Genomic DNA, 17,949 nt, shown 5'->3' with positions numbered 1-17,949 from the left:
CTGCTGGAGGACATGGGGTTGTCCCCAGTGGTTGCTGACAATGAACTGCTGTTACAGGCTTTTACACCAATTCAGGTTTTCATTTCTCTGGGATAAATGCTGAGCCTGTGTTTTCAACTTCTCCACTGACTCACCACCATGTTCGGAAAGACTACCTATTGTGCCCTTATGCCACTTACATTTATGTATTCCAGTTTGCAAGTGACCTATAACCATATGTAAAGGTAAACTGCGACAGTGACACATTTGATTGGCATCTCCCTTTTGTTTTTTCAAGTGATGGCCAAAAAATGAGCAAGCGAAAAAAGAATTATCCGGATCCACTTTCAATCATCCATAAATATGGTGCTGACGCCCTCAGGTACAAGCCACTGCCCTGCCCTGTGTATAATGTCGTTTTATGTAAGCTCCCTTTATTGATCGTGTTCCTTAATTTGGTTTATAATTAGCTTTTGAAAAGTGTGTGTGGTAATGTGGTCAGTTATGTTGGTGTGGTGTTGGCTCCAAACCCGCAAGGTGGTTTTCTAAATAACAGCAGCGTGTGCAAACCCAGAGGTATTGTGGGGAACTGGGCCTGTGTTGCTCTCGGGCCGTCTGCTGGGCTTTCTGCCTCCCTCCCTCCCCTGACTCCATCTCCTTGGCCATTTAGTCCTTTTTTACACTTGCTCCTCAGAAGGGCCATCTGTGGTATATTTATGCTAGAGCACATAAAAACTAATATCGAAAAGCTTGTAGAGAAACGTGAGCCACCACTTGAAATAGGAGTCCTAGTCATGGACATGAAGTGTTTGGGTGGCAGGGGAACCACAGACATCTCGTCCCGCCTCCTCCTGCCACAGACACGGAGACACATCCAGGGGCTGTGCCCAAGCACGTTGGCAGTTGCTGTGTGGCCCAGGGGCAGTGAATGGGGTGTCCTCCCCCACCCCCCAGTTATCTGTTAGACTTCCCCTTGGGCCTGCTGACAACCTCAGAGCCACATCAGTCATTGCAGTGAGGACTGTCCCATCTGGTGTTTAGCAGCACCCCTGGCCTCTGCCCTCTGGAGCCCTCTGCTCCTTCTGTGAATCCCTGCGGGTGCACCTGGGTTGGCCGAGTGCCACATCTTGGTAGGGGTTACGTCTCCCCTTCGTTATTCACTAGTTTTCCTACACAGAGTAAGAGCTTTGTCATTTTTAAATTGACCATTAGAAGAGTATTGGTGATTCTCCCCCTTTATGTAAAAATGCTAATTTTCTTGTTTGTCTTGTCAACATGCCCAATAATAATACTTGTTTTAATTTCTATGTTCCTTTTCTGTGTGATTTTTCTCCTCATCCAGATTATATCTGATCAACTCCCCTGTGGTGAGAGCAGAAAACCTCCGCTTTAAGGAGGAGGGTGTGCGTGATGTCTTGAAGGACGTGCTGCTCCCGTGGTACAACGCCTATCGCTTCTTCATCCAGAACGTGCTGAGGCTGCAGAAGGTGTGGGCTTGGGTTTGTGTAGGAAAGAGCTCCATGGGCAACACCACAAAGCGGTCCCTGTGGATGGGGCTCAGAGCTGTTGGGGGGCCACCAGTGAAAGTGCACAGAGTCTGGGGTCTGCACTGGGTGGGCTCCAGCTGGCCTCTGCGGCATGCTGGGCCCCTGCAGAGGAGTCCCCTTGGAGGTTTATTGATCCCCCACTTGCCCTCCCTCCTGGACCCCAGGCTGACAGGTGGGCTGGGGGTGAGTCGGCCTCCTACAGTGAGGAAACGCTGAGGAGAGGCTGCTACACACGGTGCTCAGTGGTGCATCCAGGTCCAGGCTCTGAAAGTGAGAGACGTCCCACTGGGTTGTTAGGAGGGAAAACCAGGATTGTGGTGTGTGTGGAAGTGCCTTGGGGAGGTTCTGTGCCCCGTCTGAGAAGCCTCCTCCCCTGAGGCTCCATTGCACGGGGGTGCCTGTCTGTGCTCTCAGGGCTCCGTTTAGGGTCAGACCCCGGTACCACGCATCTTCTATGTCCAGCGCCTTACTGTGTACGATACCATTGACTAATCACGCAACATTAATCCTTTCTGGAAATTGGTTGGAGGCCACACTCCGGTGGGCTAGCTGTTCACCGTTGGCTGCCTCTGGCTCATCTCCTGATGTGGCCTCTCCCTGTGAGTCATGGAGGGCAGGCAGGTCCCTGCAGGCCTCTAGCTGGTGCGGGACTCGGGAGCACCATGGGGCTCTCCTGGGCTTGGCAGCCGGGCACGAGCTCCACCATCAGGCCCTCAGATCAGGGCCACCATTAGCATGGCCATTGCTCTGCCAGCCTGGGGTTGCTACAGTGTGGGGGGCATGGGTGAAATGGGCCTTCAGCTTGAGGAGGGTTTTGCAGGGGAAAGGAGGGTCGAGTCAAAGCATTCAGTACAGTGGACAGTAAAGCAGAGATATAAATTCCTAAGTGTTCGTGTTCTGTTTATACACCTTCATCCAGTCCTGGCCAGCTGTACTAGCTTTTGCTATGCAGCTTTAAGTAACTAAATCCTACACTTATAAGACTTTGGAATATTTTTCAATTCATAAACTTTTTGGTGCAAAGGGATATTTTTCCTCTAAATTTTCTTTACTTCACTCAAAAATGTAATTCATTGAGGACGTAATATCCCAAGTGTAGAGCTTATTTGGAAAATATTGCGACAGTCAGAAATTTAAATTGCCCATTGGGTTCTGGGGTTTTGTGGATTGTTGTGAGCTACTTTCAGGTGGAGTGATTCAAAGCATTCATTTCTGTGTGGTAATTTCCCCTAAGCACACAGAACGTTTCAGTGACTGTCACTCCCCAGGAGGAAGAAATGGAGTTCCTGTACAATGAGAACACGGTTAAAGAAAGTGCCAACGTGACAGACCGCTGGGTCCTATCCTGCATGCAGTCGCTGGTTGGGTTCTTTGAGACCGAAATGGCAGGTATGACTCTAGGGCCGGATATAAGGACTCTTTTCTTTCTGATTGCCCTTTTGATGCTTAACTGTGTTTCTCTATAAACATAGAGAAAGTTTTATAGGCAATTTGAGAGATACAGAACAGGAGACAAGTAATTGTTTCTTTTAATCTCTCAGGTATGGTTTTGTTAAGGCTTATTGTAGAAATGTGCTCAGCCTCACCCTGCCCGCCCCAGGTACCATTGCGGACCCGTGGCCTTCTGTGGCTTCAGTGGTTCAGAACCCACCCCCACCACCTTTGCCGGTGGCAGGTGCTGCCTAAAGTCCTCAAGCTGCAGTTTCTTTCTGTGGAAAGTTCCTAGAGGCATCGTTATGAGGCTCAAACCAAGATCGTGTGCATAGAGTAGCCGGAAGATAGTAGATGTTCAGGTAGTATTTGTTAACACGCATTTTTACTTATTTTTAGTCTGCTTTAATCATTAAGTAAGTAGTCCCTGTTTGGTCTAGAAAAATTAGGAAATACAGAAAAATAATAATGAGGCAGATATTTCCCCATATTTCTGTTACCTAACAGCAACGAATTGGGTCTTAGACACAGGTGGGGAGAGTAGCTTATGTTGGTTTCCTGGAGGTAGGGGACAGAATAGCTACAAGTTTGAGAGAGAAATTCCAGAAACTACTAAAGTAGGATACCTGACATGGGTCTGACAAAGTCGGTGGGCAGAGGAGGAGAGACGGCTCTGCTGCGCATGCCCTGACAAGTTTAACCTGCCCCCCCAATGCCCTGCCGTTCGTGCAGGCATATGGCCTCCTTGGTGCCCCAGCACCTGGCACAGAAGGATTCCGCCCCATCCCTCGAGGCCTGCGCCCACCCACTGAACATGTATCATTAAGGATCAGGTGACTATCAAGCTGTTGGACAAATTGATGTAAGTGAAGATGGAAATTAATGTGTAAGGCAGAGCTCAGTGCACACCCCAGGACACCTGCTCGCAGCCATGTCCACCCGTCCCTCCTGAGTGATAGGAAACAAGCCTGGGGACTGTCTTTGGGCAGCACCTGAGCTCGGGCCTGTCTCCTGGGAAGCACATATGGCTGAGCACAGGAGATGAACAGCAGCCAACTCTTTACCTTCAGCCCCTCACAGACAGGGTTCTGAGGACCAGAGGGTCTGCAGTTCCCGTCAGGGACCCCACAGTGCATGGTACTGCTGTGCTGTGATGGTTCTGTGTGCCCTCCAAGGGTTGACACCTAGGCACAGGGAACTCTAGCCTCTGAGAAGGCGAGGGGTGTAGTGAACCCTAGAAATCGCTTACTCCTCTTCCCTTCAGACTAGGCCTCCACTTGCCATGTCACCTCTCCGGGAGTGAGTGGCCACTAGCACCTTAGCCTGGTCTTTGTGAGCCGCGCTCTGCCCTTGGCAGCTTCTCATTGTGATTACCAGTTTTTTATTTGGGGGTGGGGGAAGGGCAGAGACGGGGAGAGAGAGAATCCCAAGCAGGTTCCAGAGCCCCACACAGACCTTGAACTTACAAACCGCAAGATCATGACCTGAGCAGAAATCAAGAGTCAGATGCTTAACCGGCTGAGCCACCGAGGTGCCCCGTGGTTACCAGTTTAGACCAGAGGCCTCATTAACATTTACTGAACACTCTCATTGATATAAGTTGTATTTACTTATAATTGTTGGTCTTATTCTTGCTTTTGGTGTGTATTTTTGTACAGTGTGGAGTATCCATTAAGGGGAGGTGAACAGGAAAATCCTAACTATAGGCCCATGCCTCAAACATGGCTGGCTGAGCACCCTCACCGTTCCATTTGCCCTCGGAATTCCTCGGGAGCTCTCCTGTCTTTCTCCGTTTACAGCCTCTGCAGTCTTTCCTGGACGTTTGTGGCCTCTAGGAAGCCTGTTCCACTGGGGATTTGGGCCAGGCATCCTCTGTAGGGGGCTCTGCACTGTAGGACAGTGAGCAGCTTCCCCGGGGCCCACCTGCCCAGCTGTGACCGCCAGAGTGTCTCCAGACCTCAGAGCAGAGCGTTCCTGGTTGGAAAGCACTGGCCTGGTGCTGTGCCTCAGCCCCTGACTAGAGCCCTCGGTGCATCTAGCACGACCTAGTGGACGCTCATGGTAGCACAGTGCAAGGAAGTTGAGCTTTCGTGGTGCCGCCCCACACACAGCACCAGGGAAACGGGCCTCATGGAGCCGTGTGGCGTGCACCTGTGGCCTCCACCGCGGGTCTGGGGGCTCTGTTTCTCTCACTGACAGCGGGAGCTTGTCCTCAGCTCACACAGGGTGGTTCATGTGCCCCTGGACACCCTGACGGCCGTGTGGTGCATCCTTGGTACATGCCATCAGGGCTGTCCCTTTGCTTCTTCCTGTCCCCTTACAGTGCAGGCTGCAGTCGTGGCAGCCCTGGGGTGGCAGGGCAGCCAGCCCTGTCTTGTGTCTGGCCCTTGCCATACCCCAGATGCTCACCTGTTCTTAACTGCCTGATCGCCTGCTTTCAGCTTACAGGCTCTATACTGTAGTGCCTCGCCTGGTCAAGTTCGTGGATGTCCTAACCAACTGGTACGTCCGGATGAACCGCAGAAGGTTGAAGGTGAGTGCATGCAGGCTGCTGCTCACAGATGGATATGAGGGCAGCAACAGTGGAGCCACCTGGGCGTAGCCAGAAGAGAAAGGAATGTTTTCAGATGCTCTTGGTTTTTGAAGCTCTTTCTCTTTCTCCTTTTTACATTGCAAGTTAACTATATGTATCACTGTTTGATGGATGGGAATCTGTAAGTTCTAAAAGTCACCTCACATATTTTCAAAACACAGCTAAGGACACGTCCTATTGGACAGTCTCAGGGCCATATGAGACTAAGCTGAGCAGAATCTCTTAAAATACAGAAGAAATTCATACAGATACTTGCCAGTGTTTCTGGTATGGCTGTGATCCCAAGAGGGGCCCCTCCTTGGTTCTTCCTCTAGAGGGTCCATTATTTGTTGACAGGACTCTTCCCTGAGCCCGTGGGGGACTTGGCCTCGGTGAAGCCTGCATCCTGTCCCAGGCCCTAAGGCCACATATAGACCATGAGGGCACCTGTGCCTCATCCCATCAGTCTATCTTCAGGTGTGTGAATGATGAAGGCCTGTAACAGAACAGTAATTTCATTTTTGTTCAATAGACCACATACCTATACACACACATCTCGAGGGGCTTAAACTAAACTTTTCACCGTGGTTACTTCTGCATAACTTCATTATGGTTGACTTCTTTTTTTATAACCTTTGTGTTTTTCCTGCAATGATAGTGTAATTATTTCTTAAATATACAGTGTATACGTTTTTTAAAATATACAGTGTATACATTTTTTAAAAATGAGAATCTTACCTAAAATTACTTTAAGTTTTCTGTACATGTTTCCGTACGTGGCACCCGATGCCTGCAGGTCCTCCCGTCCACCTGGGCCTCCGAGGTGGAAAATAGCAGGGCCCATGCTGGCCTCCTGTCCCAGGCCCTCTGTCCTGTCCGCATGCTCTGTGCTCTGCAGGTCGCCTCCCAGTCTGATGCGTGTTCCTTTCTTGTTGACTAGGGCGAAAACGGGGTGGAGGACTGTGTCATGGCCCTGGAGACCTTGTTCAGTGTTCTGCTGTCTCTGTGCAGGCTCATGGTGAGATATTGGACCCAGTTCTGAAATGCCAGCCCCATTGCTGCTGTGTCCTCTGTCTGTGTCTAGTCTGTACCTATCCTCCCAGAAATAGGAATAGAAGCTTTAAAACAACTTGAATCTGTACTTCCTTTTCCAGAATCTTACTAGCTTGTCTGTGTCAGGAGGGGATAAGACACATTCACTTCCTGTTCACACTGGCAGCACATTTCAGGGAGGGTGCTGGCCTCTAGATGGAAAAGCCACTGCTCCCTGTGAGCACACACCCATCTTTACCTGGATTTCTATAAAAACATGATCCTATCAATTAAAATATTCAGTGATACACAAGTGAAAATTCCAGCTTAGGTTCCCAATATCCTATTACCACTTTTCTAGTGTGATGTTACAAGTCTTCTGTTCACTTCCTGAACATTCATGAACAGGAGCCTGCCTAGTACCCGTGCCTGAAGTCCGACTCACTCACCGTCACCCTAGGGAACATGTCCCCAGTTTACAGATGAGGTTTCTGAGGTGTAGGGACATTCAGTCGTGTGCATATTAATGTGGCCAGGGCTCCTGTTTTATTGCACACCTTCCTCCGGGATGTTTCGGGGCCTCCGGCCGCAACCCTGCTACTGGGCTGCACGGCATCCATCCTGCCAAGTTCAGAAGGAGGCCGTTTCTTTCACACGGTGTGTTCAGTAATCTCATGCCCACTTCTGTGCATGTCCCTGTGTTCTCTAAAGTGTGGAGCTGCTGTTTCCACTCTAACTGAAATCAGTTACTGATGGCTGTGTGTCAGTGATGTGATATCCGATGTCCTCACGCAGGCCCCCTATACACCTTTTCTTACCGAATTGATGTACCAGAATCTAAAGCTGCTGATTGACCCCGGTTCTGTCCAGGACAAGGACACACTCAGCATCCACTACCTCATGCTGCCCCACGTTCGGTAAGAATCAAATACACGTAAGCCTCTCCTGGGTCCAGGAAGGCTCACATGGCGGCCCTGCTCTGGCCCCTCCATGCCCTTTGCCCGCCTGCTAGCCCGCCCGCTCCTCAGGCTGCGGAGGGGCTGGAGGGATGTTCAGTGTGGAGGCTCCTGGGGCCGCCCCTTCCTCACTGTGCATGCCTGTCATTTGGGACTGTCTTCTCATGGGGTCCCTCTCACCCCCACCTCTGCCACCAGGGAGGAGCTGATTGACAAGAACACAGAGAGCGCGGTCTCTCGGATGCAGTCTGTGATTGAGCTTGGGCGAGTGATTCGAGACCGCAAAACCATTCCGATAAAGGTTTGACACTTTGTTTGTATTTTACGTGCACAGGCCTAAATCATTGTGCCTTTGGAGCATTTTCTTAGAGAGCTTCCAGCAATGGTATTTTTTTTTTCTTTTCTGCAACAGGGGTGTGGATGACTTAGTGCCAGATGAGCCTGATCAGTCTGGAACTTGAGATTCAGATTTTAACATTTCATTTTCCTGCAGTTTCAAGGGCTGGCTGCTTGGTAAACTTTCCATTCCTTTCCTCCTAGTATCCTTTGAAAGAAATTGTGGTTATCCACCAGGATCCAGAAGCTCTCAGTGAGATCAAATCTCTGGAGAAGTATATCATTGAGGTAAGACCTCTGGCTTGTCTGTTTGGGTCCGAAAAGAATTCCTTCTTTGAGAAGATTATTGTGACTAGTTCTCTTCAGTGAGGTTCACTTTGAATGTATCATTTATCCTTTCCTTTCGTGTGTCAGTACATTCATATGCCAAACCATCCACGGAATGTGACACTTTGCTTATAATCAGCATGCATTTTTGCATTTTTTACAGTGTAATTGTAATTCTTTAAAAGCAGTTCCAAGATCAGTGGATTTCATTACCTTAGTGGTAATACACTCACTATCTTTATCCACTTATTTTCTCCAGAGTGTTTTGTTAATTAACCCAAAAACCGTTCCATCAAATCATTAAGTAACAGGTGAGCACGCGTTGGTCATGAGCAGCTCAGACTCTAGCACCAAGTATGGGGTGAGTCCCTTCCCGTCCAACGGCTTCTGGGGGTGTTCACCAGGGCATCCCTGCCAGGTTGTCGGAGCACTGTGTGCACACACATGTACACACCATTGACTTTGTGCTAGAGAGGACCACATGTATAGTTTTCAACTTGGTTTTCTCACTTGACAGTTTTTCTTAAAGGACTCCCAAGGTCAGAACCTAGAGACCTCCTTTATTCTTTTAACAACTGGAGAGTGTTTGCTCTCCGCTACGTCTTTGTTTAAATCACTTTCCCATTGTTGAAAACTCAGGTTTCTGACTACAAAGAAAAGGTATGTGTCTTTGTGCATATGTTAGCGTGTAGATGTGGGTGGGTCCCTTGGAGCGCATTTGGAGTCAGCGTAAACTGTGATGTCAGTTGTCTCCCAGAAAGATATATTCCACGATGTTTTAAAAATAAATATATTTTTAATTTCAATTTTATGTTTTTACAGGTAATATTTAAATATATTACTGTAGAAAATATTAATTTCTAGATTTGGTTTTGAATTGCTTGAGGATTCTAGACATATATTAGGGACTAAAGAGTTAGATTATAAATTCTATAACTAATGCTTGCAGATAGGGTTAAAAATAGAGTATATTTAAATAGATTGTCTTAATCACTATGATCAGGTCAAGTAATCCAGTCAGGTATAATGACCTGCCACCTCCATTTCCTGCTGCATTGGTAACCCATAACTAGCACAGTCGAGGCAAGACACGTTACAGCCACCTGATTCTTCAGAAAATTGGTAGTTAACCTTCTAGAGCTTTGAGATTGCTTGAGTAAACGTTACTCCTGAGAGGTGAAGTTCATATTTCTAATTCTAGAATCTTATTTAGTTGAGTTTTGCTCAACTGTCTTGAATGATCTGGACAAGAAGGATTTGTAAGTATTATTTATAGAGTTGTACAGCCATTGTAATTTTATAACGTTTTCATCCCCCCAAAGAGACACCCAGTATCCATTAGCATTCACACACCATTCTGCCCTTAGGACCCCACTGTGCCCTGGCAACCACAGGTGTAAGTTTTCGGTCCCTGGGTGTGCTTGCTCGGGATGTTTCCTGTAAGTGGAACCGGACAGTAGGTGGTCTTTTGAGTCTGCCTTCTTTCACTTGGCACCAAGGGTCATTCATGGTATAGGCTGTGGCTGTGATTCGTTCCTTTATTTTGCTAATAATAGTCCGTTGTGTGAATAGACCACATTTTGTTTACCTGTCACAGGTGAGGGGCTCTAGGGTGGTTCCACTTTTTGGCAGTTGTGACTTAGGTTACTATGAATATCAAGTTTTTGTGGACACTCGTTTTCATCTCCCATGTTTCTGTTTCATCTTGGCTACCAACTATAGGAGTTGAATGTTCGCAGAGTTACACTGTCTACAGATAAAAACAAGTATGGCATTCGCCTAAGGGCAGAACCTGACCACATGGTCCTGGGCAAGCGGCTGAAGGGAGCCTTCAGGGCGGTGATGACGGCCATCAAGCAGCTAAGCAGCGAGGAGCTAGAGCGTTTCCAGGAGACTGGTGGGTGTCTACCCCTGCCAACCCTGTCCATGGCCCTCACCTGATGCGGTCTCTCACCTGGGCTCCTGTTTGACCTGCACTGTTCCAGCCTCTCCTGGTCATAAACATGTTTATTACAAATACTGATAATTTTGGAAAAGAAGAGACTAAAAATGCCCCCTAACCCATCACCCATCCATTTAATGCAGATTGAGTGCCTACTCTCTGCCACTGCTGGAGCAGTATGAAAATTCTGATTGATTTCCTTCTTGTTACACGGATAGTCATGTAACTGGAGCCTTACAAAATGGAGATGACGCTATAATTTTAAATGTGTTTTTCACTTATATACTTTATGTTTTATTCACTTTTTTATTTTGCACTTCTTACTTTAAGTGTGTTATTAGTCTTTAAAATGTTATTTCAATAATTGCTATAATAATTTTCTTTCATAGGGATATCTGATGTTTTTAACCGGTCTTATTTTTGATTCTTTAGATTGTTTCCCTTCTTTTACTATTCTCAATAATACTGCAGTGAGTATTCTCACATGGAAATATTCCATAGAATTGATTCCGCTGAGCTAGATTTCCAGGTAGAACTTACTGAACCAGATGGGTGGAACCTTCATTACCAGTGAATTCTGCAGATGCTAACGTGAGCCCAGAAACTACCCTAGTGAGAGCTGAACCCCCTGGTATCAAGTGTCATTGGTACTGTCATTGCTTTTGGAGAAAAAGCATGTAGGTTTTTGGAGGTGTCCAAATGAAGACTAGAATATATTCGAAAGAAAGGATTAAAGTCTATTTTGAGAAAGGGATTTAGCACTGAGGTTTGGAGCTGCTTGTGAGGGACATCTGGGTGAGAACTTCCCATGATTTCTCTAAGATCTCTAGAATTCATAGTTCGGTCTCAGATTTTGGCAAGATTGGAGTTGGACTCATTCAACAAATACTTTCTAAAGCTTTTCCATTTGGTTGGCCCTGGGAACCCAGAATTGAGTAAGACAGACGGTGTCCTTATCCTCATGTGCTGGCCGACATTGAAAATTTGTGGAAATTGTAGTTTTGACAAGTGCTCTGAAGGAAAAGCCTAGGATAATACGAGGAGGTTAGGAAAGGGGACTCAGCCCCTCCCTCCTCTCCTCTGGGGGACCTTCCAGGTGCCCGGGAATTCTCAGCTCTGCCTTGATTAGAATCCTGTGGTCTTACTGTCTGCTCAGTGTGCTGCAGCCACCTGAGGGCACACGGTGTTTGATGGCGAGGGCTCCCTCTGAAGCTGAAAATCGTAAGTGCAGAGGTGTCACAAGGGGAGATTTAAGGACTCAAATCAGATGAGTGGTCATGGAATTCGGGAGCAGTGTCCCTAAAAGTCCCCACATTTTTAGATAAAATTTATAAAGCATAGGAAGCTAGCAAATAAAAGTTGAGTCATAACCAACTGGATTTGTTAAATTAACAATCTTTGATCAAACTTCAAATCACAAATCTAAGTTGTGTCAACAGATGGCCAAAATATTTTAAAATTCCTGAAATAAAATTTACTTGATACTAAAGATCTACAGGTTCCTTTTAAACTACTTTTCAAATGGATTTCTGCACTAATGGGAAGCAAAATGGTTTTCAGAACAGAGTGACGTAAAGTCAGTGCTGACCAAGACCATTGTAGGTAACCACAGCAGGCTTCACCGCAAATGGGCGTTACCGACAGCCACTGTTCATGTGTCCTGGCTCCCAAGGGAGGGTGGTGCCCAGCACTTCCCCCTGCTCACTGTTGGCTTCACGTCACCCTTGCCCTCCTATCCTCAGCAGGTAGTGGAACACCAGGGTCCTGCAGCCAGTGGGTGGGGGCCTGGGTCCGACTGGACTCTGCAGCCTGTTCTCTTCCATCATGCTGCTGTGTGTTTATGGTGGGGACATGTCACCTTTTGGCATAGGCCTTTGGATCTAGGGGCTTATATACATGGGTAGACATTGGCAGTGATTTAATTTTCCTCAAGGCAGCTTGGGCAAGTGTAAAGGAAGTCTCTCACATCCTTGACTGCAACAATGGCATGAGTCAAGAAGACATGATCTCTTGAAGTCTCTGCAGCTTGATGCATCAGGGGGCACCTGGGTGGCTTAGTCATTTAAGCGTCCGACTCTTGATTTTGGCTCAGGTCGTGATCTCACAGTTCGTGAGATTGAGCCCTCTTGGCATTCTCTCTCTCTCTGTGTCTCTCTCTCTCTGTCTGCCCTCCCCCTTCAAAATAAATAAACTTAAAAAAAAATGGCATAATATATTGGTAGCTGGGTGGCGTGAGGAGGAGGCAGGGGGCTGATTAACAGTGGCAGCTGCTTCTCCGATAGGGACCATTGTTGTCGAAGGTCATGAGCTGCATGAAGAGGACATCCGCCTCATGTACACCTTTGACCAGACAGCAGGAGGGACAACGCAGTACGAAGCGCACTCGGATTCCCAGGTACTTCTCTTCCCTAGAACATTGCTTTTCCAGAAGATAGCATAAGACGAGAAAGTATTTACCACCCTGTCCTGACAGCTCTGGCAGCCCGTCCTGGGGTAAGATCAACCAGGCATTCACCTGAGATTTCTCTAGTAAACTCCTCTGTTGTCTCGTCTTAACCTGGCATTTCTTTGACGTATATGCAAATAGATATTTTGTGACCTCTGCTGGCAATCTTCATGAGTGTCAGGTCGTACAAAAATGAGCAAGATGTAACCCCACCCTTCAAGGATCAAGTCAGTCACGGAGACAGAAAAGGAGCTCAGTTCTTACTCTTCTGCATGATGAGTTACCTGGTAGAAATGGGCACAGGGATGCCTGGTGGCTCAGTTGGTTAAGCATCCGACTTTGGCTCAGGTCATAATCTCACGGTTCGTGAGTTCCAGCCCTGCATCAGGCTCTGTGCTGCCAGCTCAGGGCTTGGAGCCTGCTTCAGATTCTGTGTCTCCCTCTCTCTCTGCCCCTTCCCTGCTCACGCCTCTCTCTCTCTCTCTCTCTCTCTTTCTCTTTCTCTCTCTCTCTCTCTCTCTCTCAAAAGTAAGTATTAAAAAATTATTTAAAAAAAAAAAAAAAAGAAAGAAAAGAAATGAGCACAGAGAAGGGCTCTTGCCCAGAGTCTAGCGTGGGGGCGGGTTGGTGTGGGACCTCCTGGAGGGGGACTTGCAGCAGTTTTAGATTTTGGGATCAGAGCTTCTCTCTTTGCTTCCAACCAGACTTCTCTGGGCAGATGGGTCATAAGATCTCCAGGGTGGGAGTGGGGGGCTTGCGGGAGGCCCCCTGTGTGTAACATGCCCCGTGTAGTGGGGCGGCAAGTACCACGTGAGGAAGGCCAGCCTCTAGCTCCCCACGGGCGGATGGCACGAGGAGCCATCGGGGAAGAAGCTGAGACGAGGGTGGGAGAGTGTGAACACCCTGATGGCGGCCAGCCTGAGGAAGTCACTCAAGGAGGTGGCCTTGTCCTCTGGGATTCTTGACACAGGTTATATGTTGTGAACCAGGGTGGCCCTGCCCTGACTCCTCCTCATCCATCTCCAGTTCTGCCCTCTAGTGAAGCAAGTTTGTTCACTGATTGAGTTTCCTCAGAAATGTCTTTGGGGCTGGTGCTTGGTTTACGAGCGTGCCCCCCTCTGTGCTGGCAACAACATTACATTACTCACATCGTCTTCAACAGCCTCCATGACAGATGGCATAGGAAGTAGACAAAGTCAATAAGCAGATGGCAGTTTCTATCCCATCAAGCGTATTGCAGTCCCCTGTAGAAATCACGTCTCAAATCCCCCGATCCAAAGGACAGCAGGGTTCCTGGCTGAAGAAACGGGGCAGCTCTGGGGCCCTTCACCAGCTCGTCCACGGTGTGAGAAGCCATGCAGTCATGTGGGCCGTGACTGTTGACCCCACTCCCTGCAAGGGCGGTCACACAGACAAACAGCAGTTACACAGAGACTCAAGGTTCTCATGTGTCCTGGGAGCAGCACCTGCAGAACAGGAGACGCCAGCCTCTCCTGGCGAGAGGAATGGCTTCTCACAAAGAAGCACCTGAGCCATCCAGATGCTAGTGTAACTTTATCTCTTTTGCTCAGTGGGGTGAATAGTGCTGTGTTACAGACTCCTTATAATTTAATTTACATACAGTTGTGCTGGGTTTGAGAACTATTCTTCCTTATATGCTGTGCACCATCCATTCCTACAGGCTTTGGTTCTCTTAGACGTCACCCCCGAACAGTCCATGGTGGATGAAGGAGTGGCTCGGGAGGTCATCAATCGCATCCAGAAACTTCGCAAAAAGGTCAGTTTGTCACATTAAGTACAAGCAAACTGGGAGTTTTGCATGGTTGGTTTGTTTGTGTTGGCTGTTGGGGAGGACAGGAGAGGCAGCTAATGTAAACAGGTAATTGTAATTGAGTAATGAGAATTAGTCCCAGATCTGCATTGTGTACATCGTACCCTGTAGGAAACGTGGGCCCTTCCCCTCCCTACTCAGTCACCCCAAACTGCACGTGGCTCTTCCGTTTCTCTGACTAGGAGCATTCAGCCAACCCCCCCTTTGTCCACTGCTTCCAGTTCTCCAGGGTTTCCACAAAATCCTCTTCTGGATTGGTCGCCCTCCTGACTGGCACCAGACATGACAGCCGGTGTCCAAGGAAGGGCTTCTCGCTCAGGGATACACTGTTGCGTCTGGACTGGGGGGTGGTTCTCCTCACTAGGGAGCTGGGAGCCAGGACGGGTGCACCGTGCCCATCGCTGGCCCGGTGAGGCAGCCAGGAGCTCCCACCCCACACCCTACCCCTGAGGAGGGGTCTCCTCCACACCCCACCCCTGGCAGAGGCTCCCCCACCCTGACCAGAGCAGGGGGCCCCCACCAGCCCTTAGGCCAGGTGTCTGAGACCTGTGGTCTGGAGTCCAGACCTCAGGAGTCCAGCGCGTAATGGGGTGCTTATGAGCTCTGCCTCAGTTCAGAGCTCTGTGAGCACGTTTGCACTCGGTCACTCCTTTGTTTCAGAGGAGGGTTGGGCAGGAGCCTGTGCCCTTCTGTAATGATCCAACATGGGACTGTCAGCCGTGCTCAGCAGCACTGTCCGTTTTGATTAACAAATGCACTTTCTTGTAAATTTTCTGTATGTGCCTTCAGTGCAATCTGGTTCCGACTGATGAAATAACAGTTTACTATAAAGCTAAGTCTGAAGGAAAGTATCTGAATAATGTTATCGAAAGCCACACGGAGTTTATATTTGCCACCATAAAGGCTCCCTTGAAACCATACCCAGTTCCATTATCAGATAACGTCCTTATTCAAGAAAAAACACAGGTGAGTTCTGGGTTCTGCTGAACTGTCAAAAGATACGAGGTTAGATTTTATGTTAAGTTTATGTTGTTATCTGTTGATATTGTACCCCCAGTAGCAATTGGCATAGTCCTCAGTCCTGATACACTGGATCAGGTCTGGGACGGGGCGTCCAGAGAGGGAGGGAGGGACTGTTCTCACAGCAGTTCCCTGGGGAAGGTAGCCAGTAGGTGCATGAGGGTTGCCGGGAAATCAGTGGCTGCGTGGGACTGCTTTATCTAAAACTAGAGAAGTTAATATTGTGGATTCTTTGAGTGTTAAAAGCAAACAACAGTTGACTTGTAAAGCAGTTAAGTTTGATGGTAGTAGATTGTACGTAAAATTATAACTACTTCATTTCCTGTTGGCACATTTTAGATGTAACTATGAAAATGTGAAACCAAGACATGGAAGATATTGACCATAATTAAGAAATAGGTGATTAATAGAAGAGGAAGGAGTTCCTTTTTGTGTCAGTTATGTATTCAGTCATTTGTCCCATGTTTCATTCCTCCTTTATAGGGGACAGGTTGGGCTGGATGTCACTGTTGTTTCAGTGGATCAAGTTACAAGATAGTTTCATTTCTGTTTTGTATATTTTTAAGAGAACAAGGTGAAAAGAGAGAAACATGAAGGGGAAAGCGGTAGCTTTTGACTATTTTAGTGGTGGGATTGAGTATGCTCTCAGAATTGTGCAGAGCTCTTGGCGTGAGGAGCAGTTGCTGTGTTAGTTGGTGACACTGTGGTCGGTGCTGCAGTTAGTCACATACTCTCATGTGCTCAGTTAAAGGGATCTGACCTGGAAATTACACTCACCAGAGGATCATCTTCGCCTGGGCCTGCTTGTGCATATGTCAATCTTAACATTTGTACAAATGGCAGCGAGCAAGGTAAGAATAAATGAATCCTGTGGTTTGTACTTTATTTTTTAGCTAATCCTATGAATTTTTTTTTTTTTTTTTTTTTTTTTTTTATCTATTTGTGAGAGGAGCAGGGAGGGGCAGGGAGAGAGGGAGACACAGAATCCGAAGCTCCAGGCTCTGAGCTGTCAGCACAGAGCCCGACGTGGGGCTTGAACCCACAAACTGTGAGATCATGACCTGAGCCAAAGTCAGACACTTAACCGACTGAGCTACCCAGGTACCCCTAAACCTATGAATGTCTTTAAAGCTGTTCTAAGAGAACTAGGAACATCATATAACTTTCTCTTTCTAATTGCCATCAAAATGAATCCACAGAGGTAAACGGTCAGACTTGTACTTCCAGGAAGTAGAGTAGGCATACTTTTCCCTATTCTTCCCACAAAGTACCACCAAATACCCTGGGTGTGATACGTCAGAAGATGCAGACCAATGAGGGACCTTGAGGCCAACAAACTATGGAGAGTTCCCTGGTGTTTCTTTGTGCCTCACGTATCCCAGACTTGGAGCTGAAGAAGTTGGCAACTGGAAATGCCAAGTGCAGACAAAACGTCCCAACAAATGCTGCTTTTTGTAGACAGAGGACCAGGAGGGGTGTAGCCTAGCAAGACAGAAAACTTCTAGACTTCTTCTCTACTGCAGCCAAACACAACAGAAAAAACTATGGCCCCACTAACACTCAATAGCAGCAAAGGCCAAATGAGGAGCCTAGACCTTTGCCAGGCTGAGGATCCTCAAGGTCCTGTCACCACCATGGTGAAGCCCAAACACTGAGCTGAGACTTTTTCATCTTCCCTGGGCAGCAATAAGCCCCTCTGCCCGGTACTATCACTGAGACCACTGGGCAGTACCAAGGCGTCCATTCCCTCACTACCACCCAGGACTAATGAGGCTATGTACTTCCACCATCCTGCAAGGGGGTCCGTGAAGGCTGCATGGGGAGCAGTGAGGAAGCACTCACACTCTTAAAGGCCAAGAAGACATCTTTGGGTGGGAACTCTCTCCTGGTGCTCTCCACCCCTGTAGTACTGAGGAGTCCTGACCTTTGTGGCAGTGGAGGCCGAACTAGGCGCCTAGCTTCTCGTCCCACCAGAGGCAGGAGCAAAGCAGTGCCCCTCTTCCTGCCAGTGCGATGTCAGCCAAAGCAAGCTAAAATGGGAGATTTAAAAGGAACCAGTCTTAATACCTCACACATCCACGTTTTCATTGAAAATTAGTCATCACGTCAATAACCAGGAAGATCTTAAGCTGAAGGAACACCAAGATGACAGAACTGTTAACAATTATCTGACAAAGTGTGAAGCAGCCCTGAACACTGCAGGAACAAGTGAAAATTTTAAAACTGGTAAATATAAGACTAAAATACAAAACACGGTGGATGGGTTCAATGACAGAATAGAAGGGACGGGAAAGGATCTGTGAACTGGAAGATAGAACAACAGACATTGCCCATTCTGAACAAAAGAAAGGTTTTTTTAATCTGAAAAAAAATGAATAGTCTGAAAGATCTATGGAATATTAATACAAGTTTAAGGGGCGCCTGGGTGGCGCAGTCGGTTAAGCGTCCGACTTCAGCCAGGTCACGATCTCGCGGTCCGTGAGTTCGAGCCCCGCGTCAGGCTCTGGGCTGATGGCTCAGAGCCTGGAGC

At 47.8% G+C, this 17,949-nt stretch overlaps 1 protein-coding gene across 2 annotated transcripts in view; it reads left to right on the top strand.

The window, feature by feature from the left end:
• The window catches only part of IARS1 (isoleucyl-tRNA synthetase 1), a 68,410-nt gene that overhangs the window by 38,437 nt on the left and 12,024 nt on the right, over window positions 1-17,949 (top strand). For both annotated transcript variants that reach the window (XM_025931532.2, XM_086684742.1), the window contains exons 18-30: window positions 278-361; window positions 1,322-1,466; window positions 2,795-2,915; window positions 5,399-5,490; window positions 6,470-6,547; window positions 7,357-7,478; window positions 7,716-7,818; window positions 8,058-8,141; window positions 9,903-10,077; window positions 12,405-12,517; window positions 14,250-14,345; window positions 15,189-15,365; window positions 16,165-16,270. In XM_025931532.2, coding sequence (XP_025787317.1) covers window positions 278-361; window positions 1,322-1,466; window positions 2,795-2,915; window positions 5,399-5,490; window positions 6,470-6,547; window positions 7,357-7,478; window positions 7,716-7,818; window positions 8,058-8,141; window positions 9,903-10,077; window positions 12,405-12,517; window positions 14,250-14,345; window positions 15,189-15,365; window positions 16,165-16,270 — 1,496 coding nt within the window. The remainder of the gene's footprint in view (window positions 1-277; window positions 362-1,321; window positions 1,467-2,794; window positions 2,916-5,398; window positions 5,491-6,469; window positions 6,548-7,356; window positions 7,479-7,715; window positions 7,819-8,057; window positions 8,142-9,902; window positions 10,078-12,404; window positions 12,518-14,249; window positions 14,346-15,188; window positions 15,366-16,164; window positions 16,271-17,949) is intronic.

Source organism: Puma concolor, chromosome D4 (genome assembly GCF_028749965.1).
Source record: "Puma concolor isolate L17-30 chromosome D4, mPumCon1.1.hap2, whole genome shotgun sequence".
NCBI lineage: Eukaryota > Metazoa > Chordata > Mammalia > Carnivora > Felidae > Puma > Puma concolor.
The sequence above is the reverse complement of the archived record's forward strand: the minus strand, read 5'-3'. Positions and strand labels throughout refer to the sequence as shown.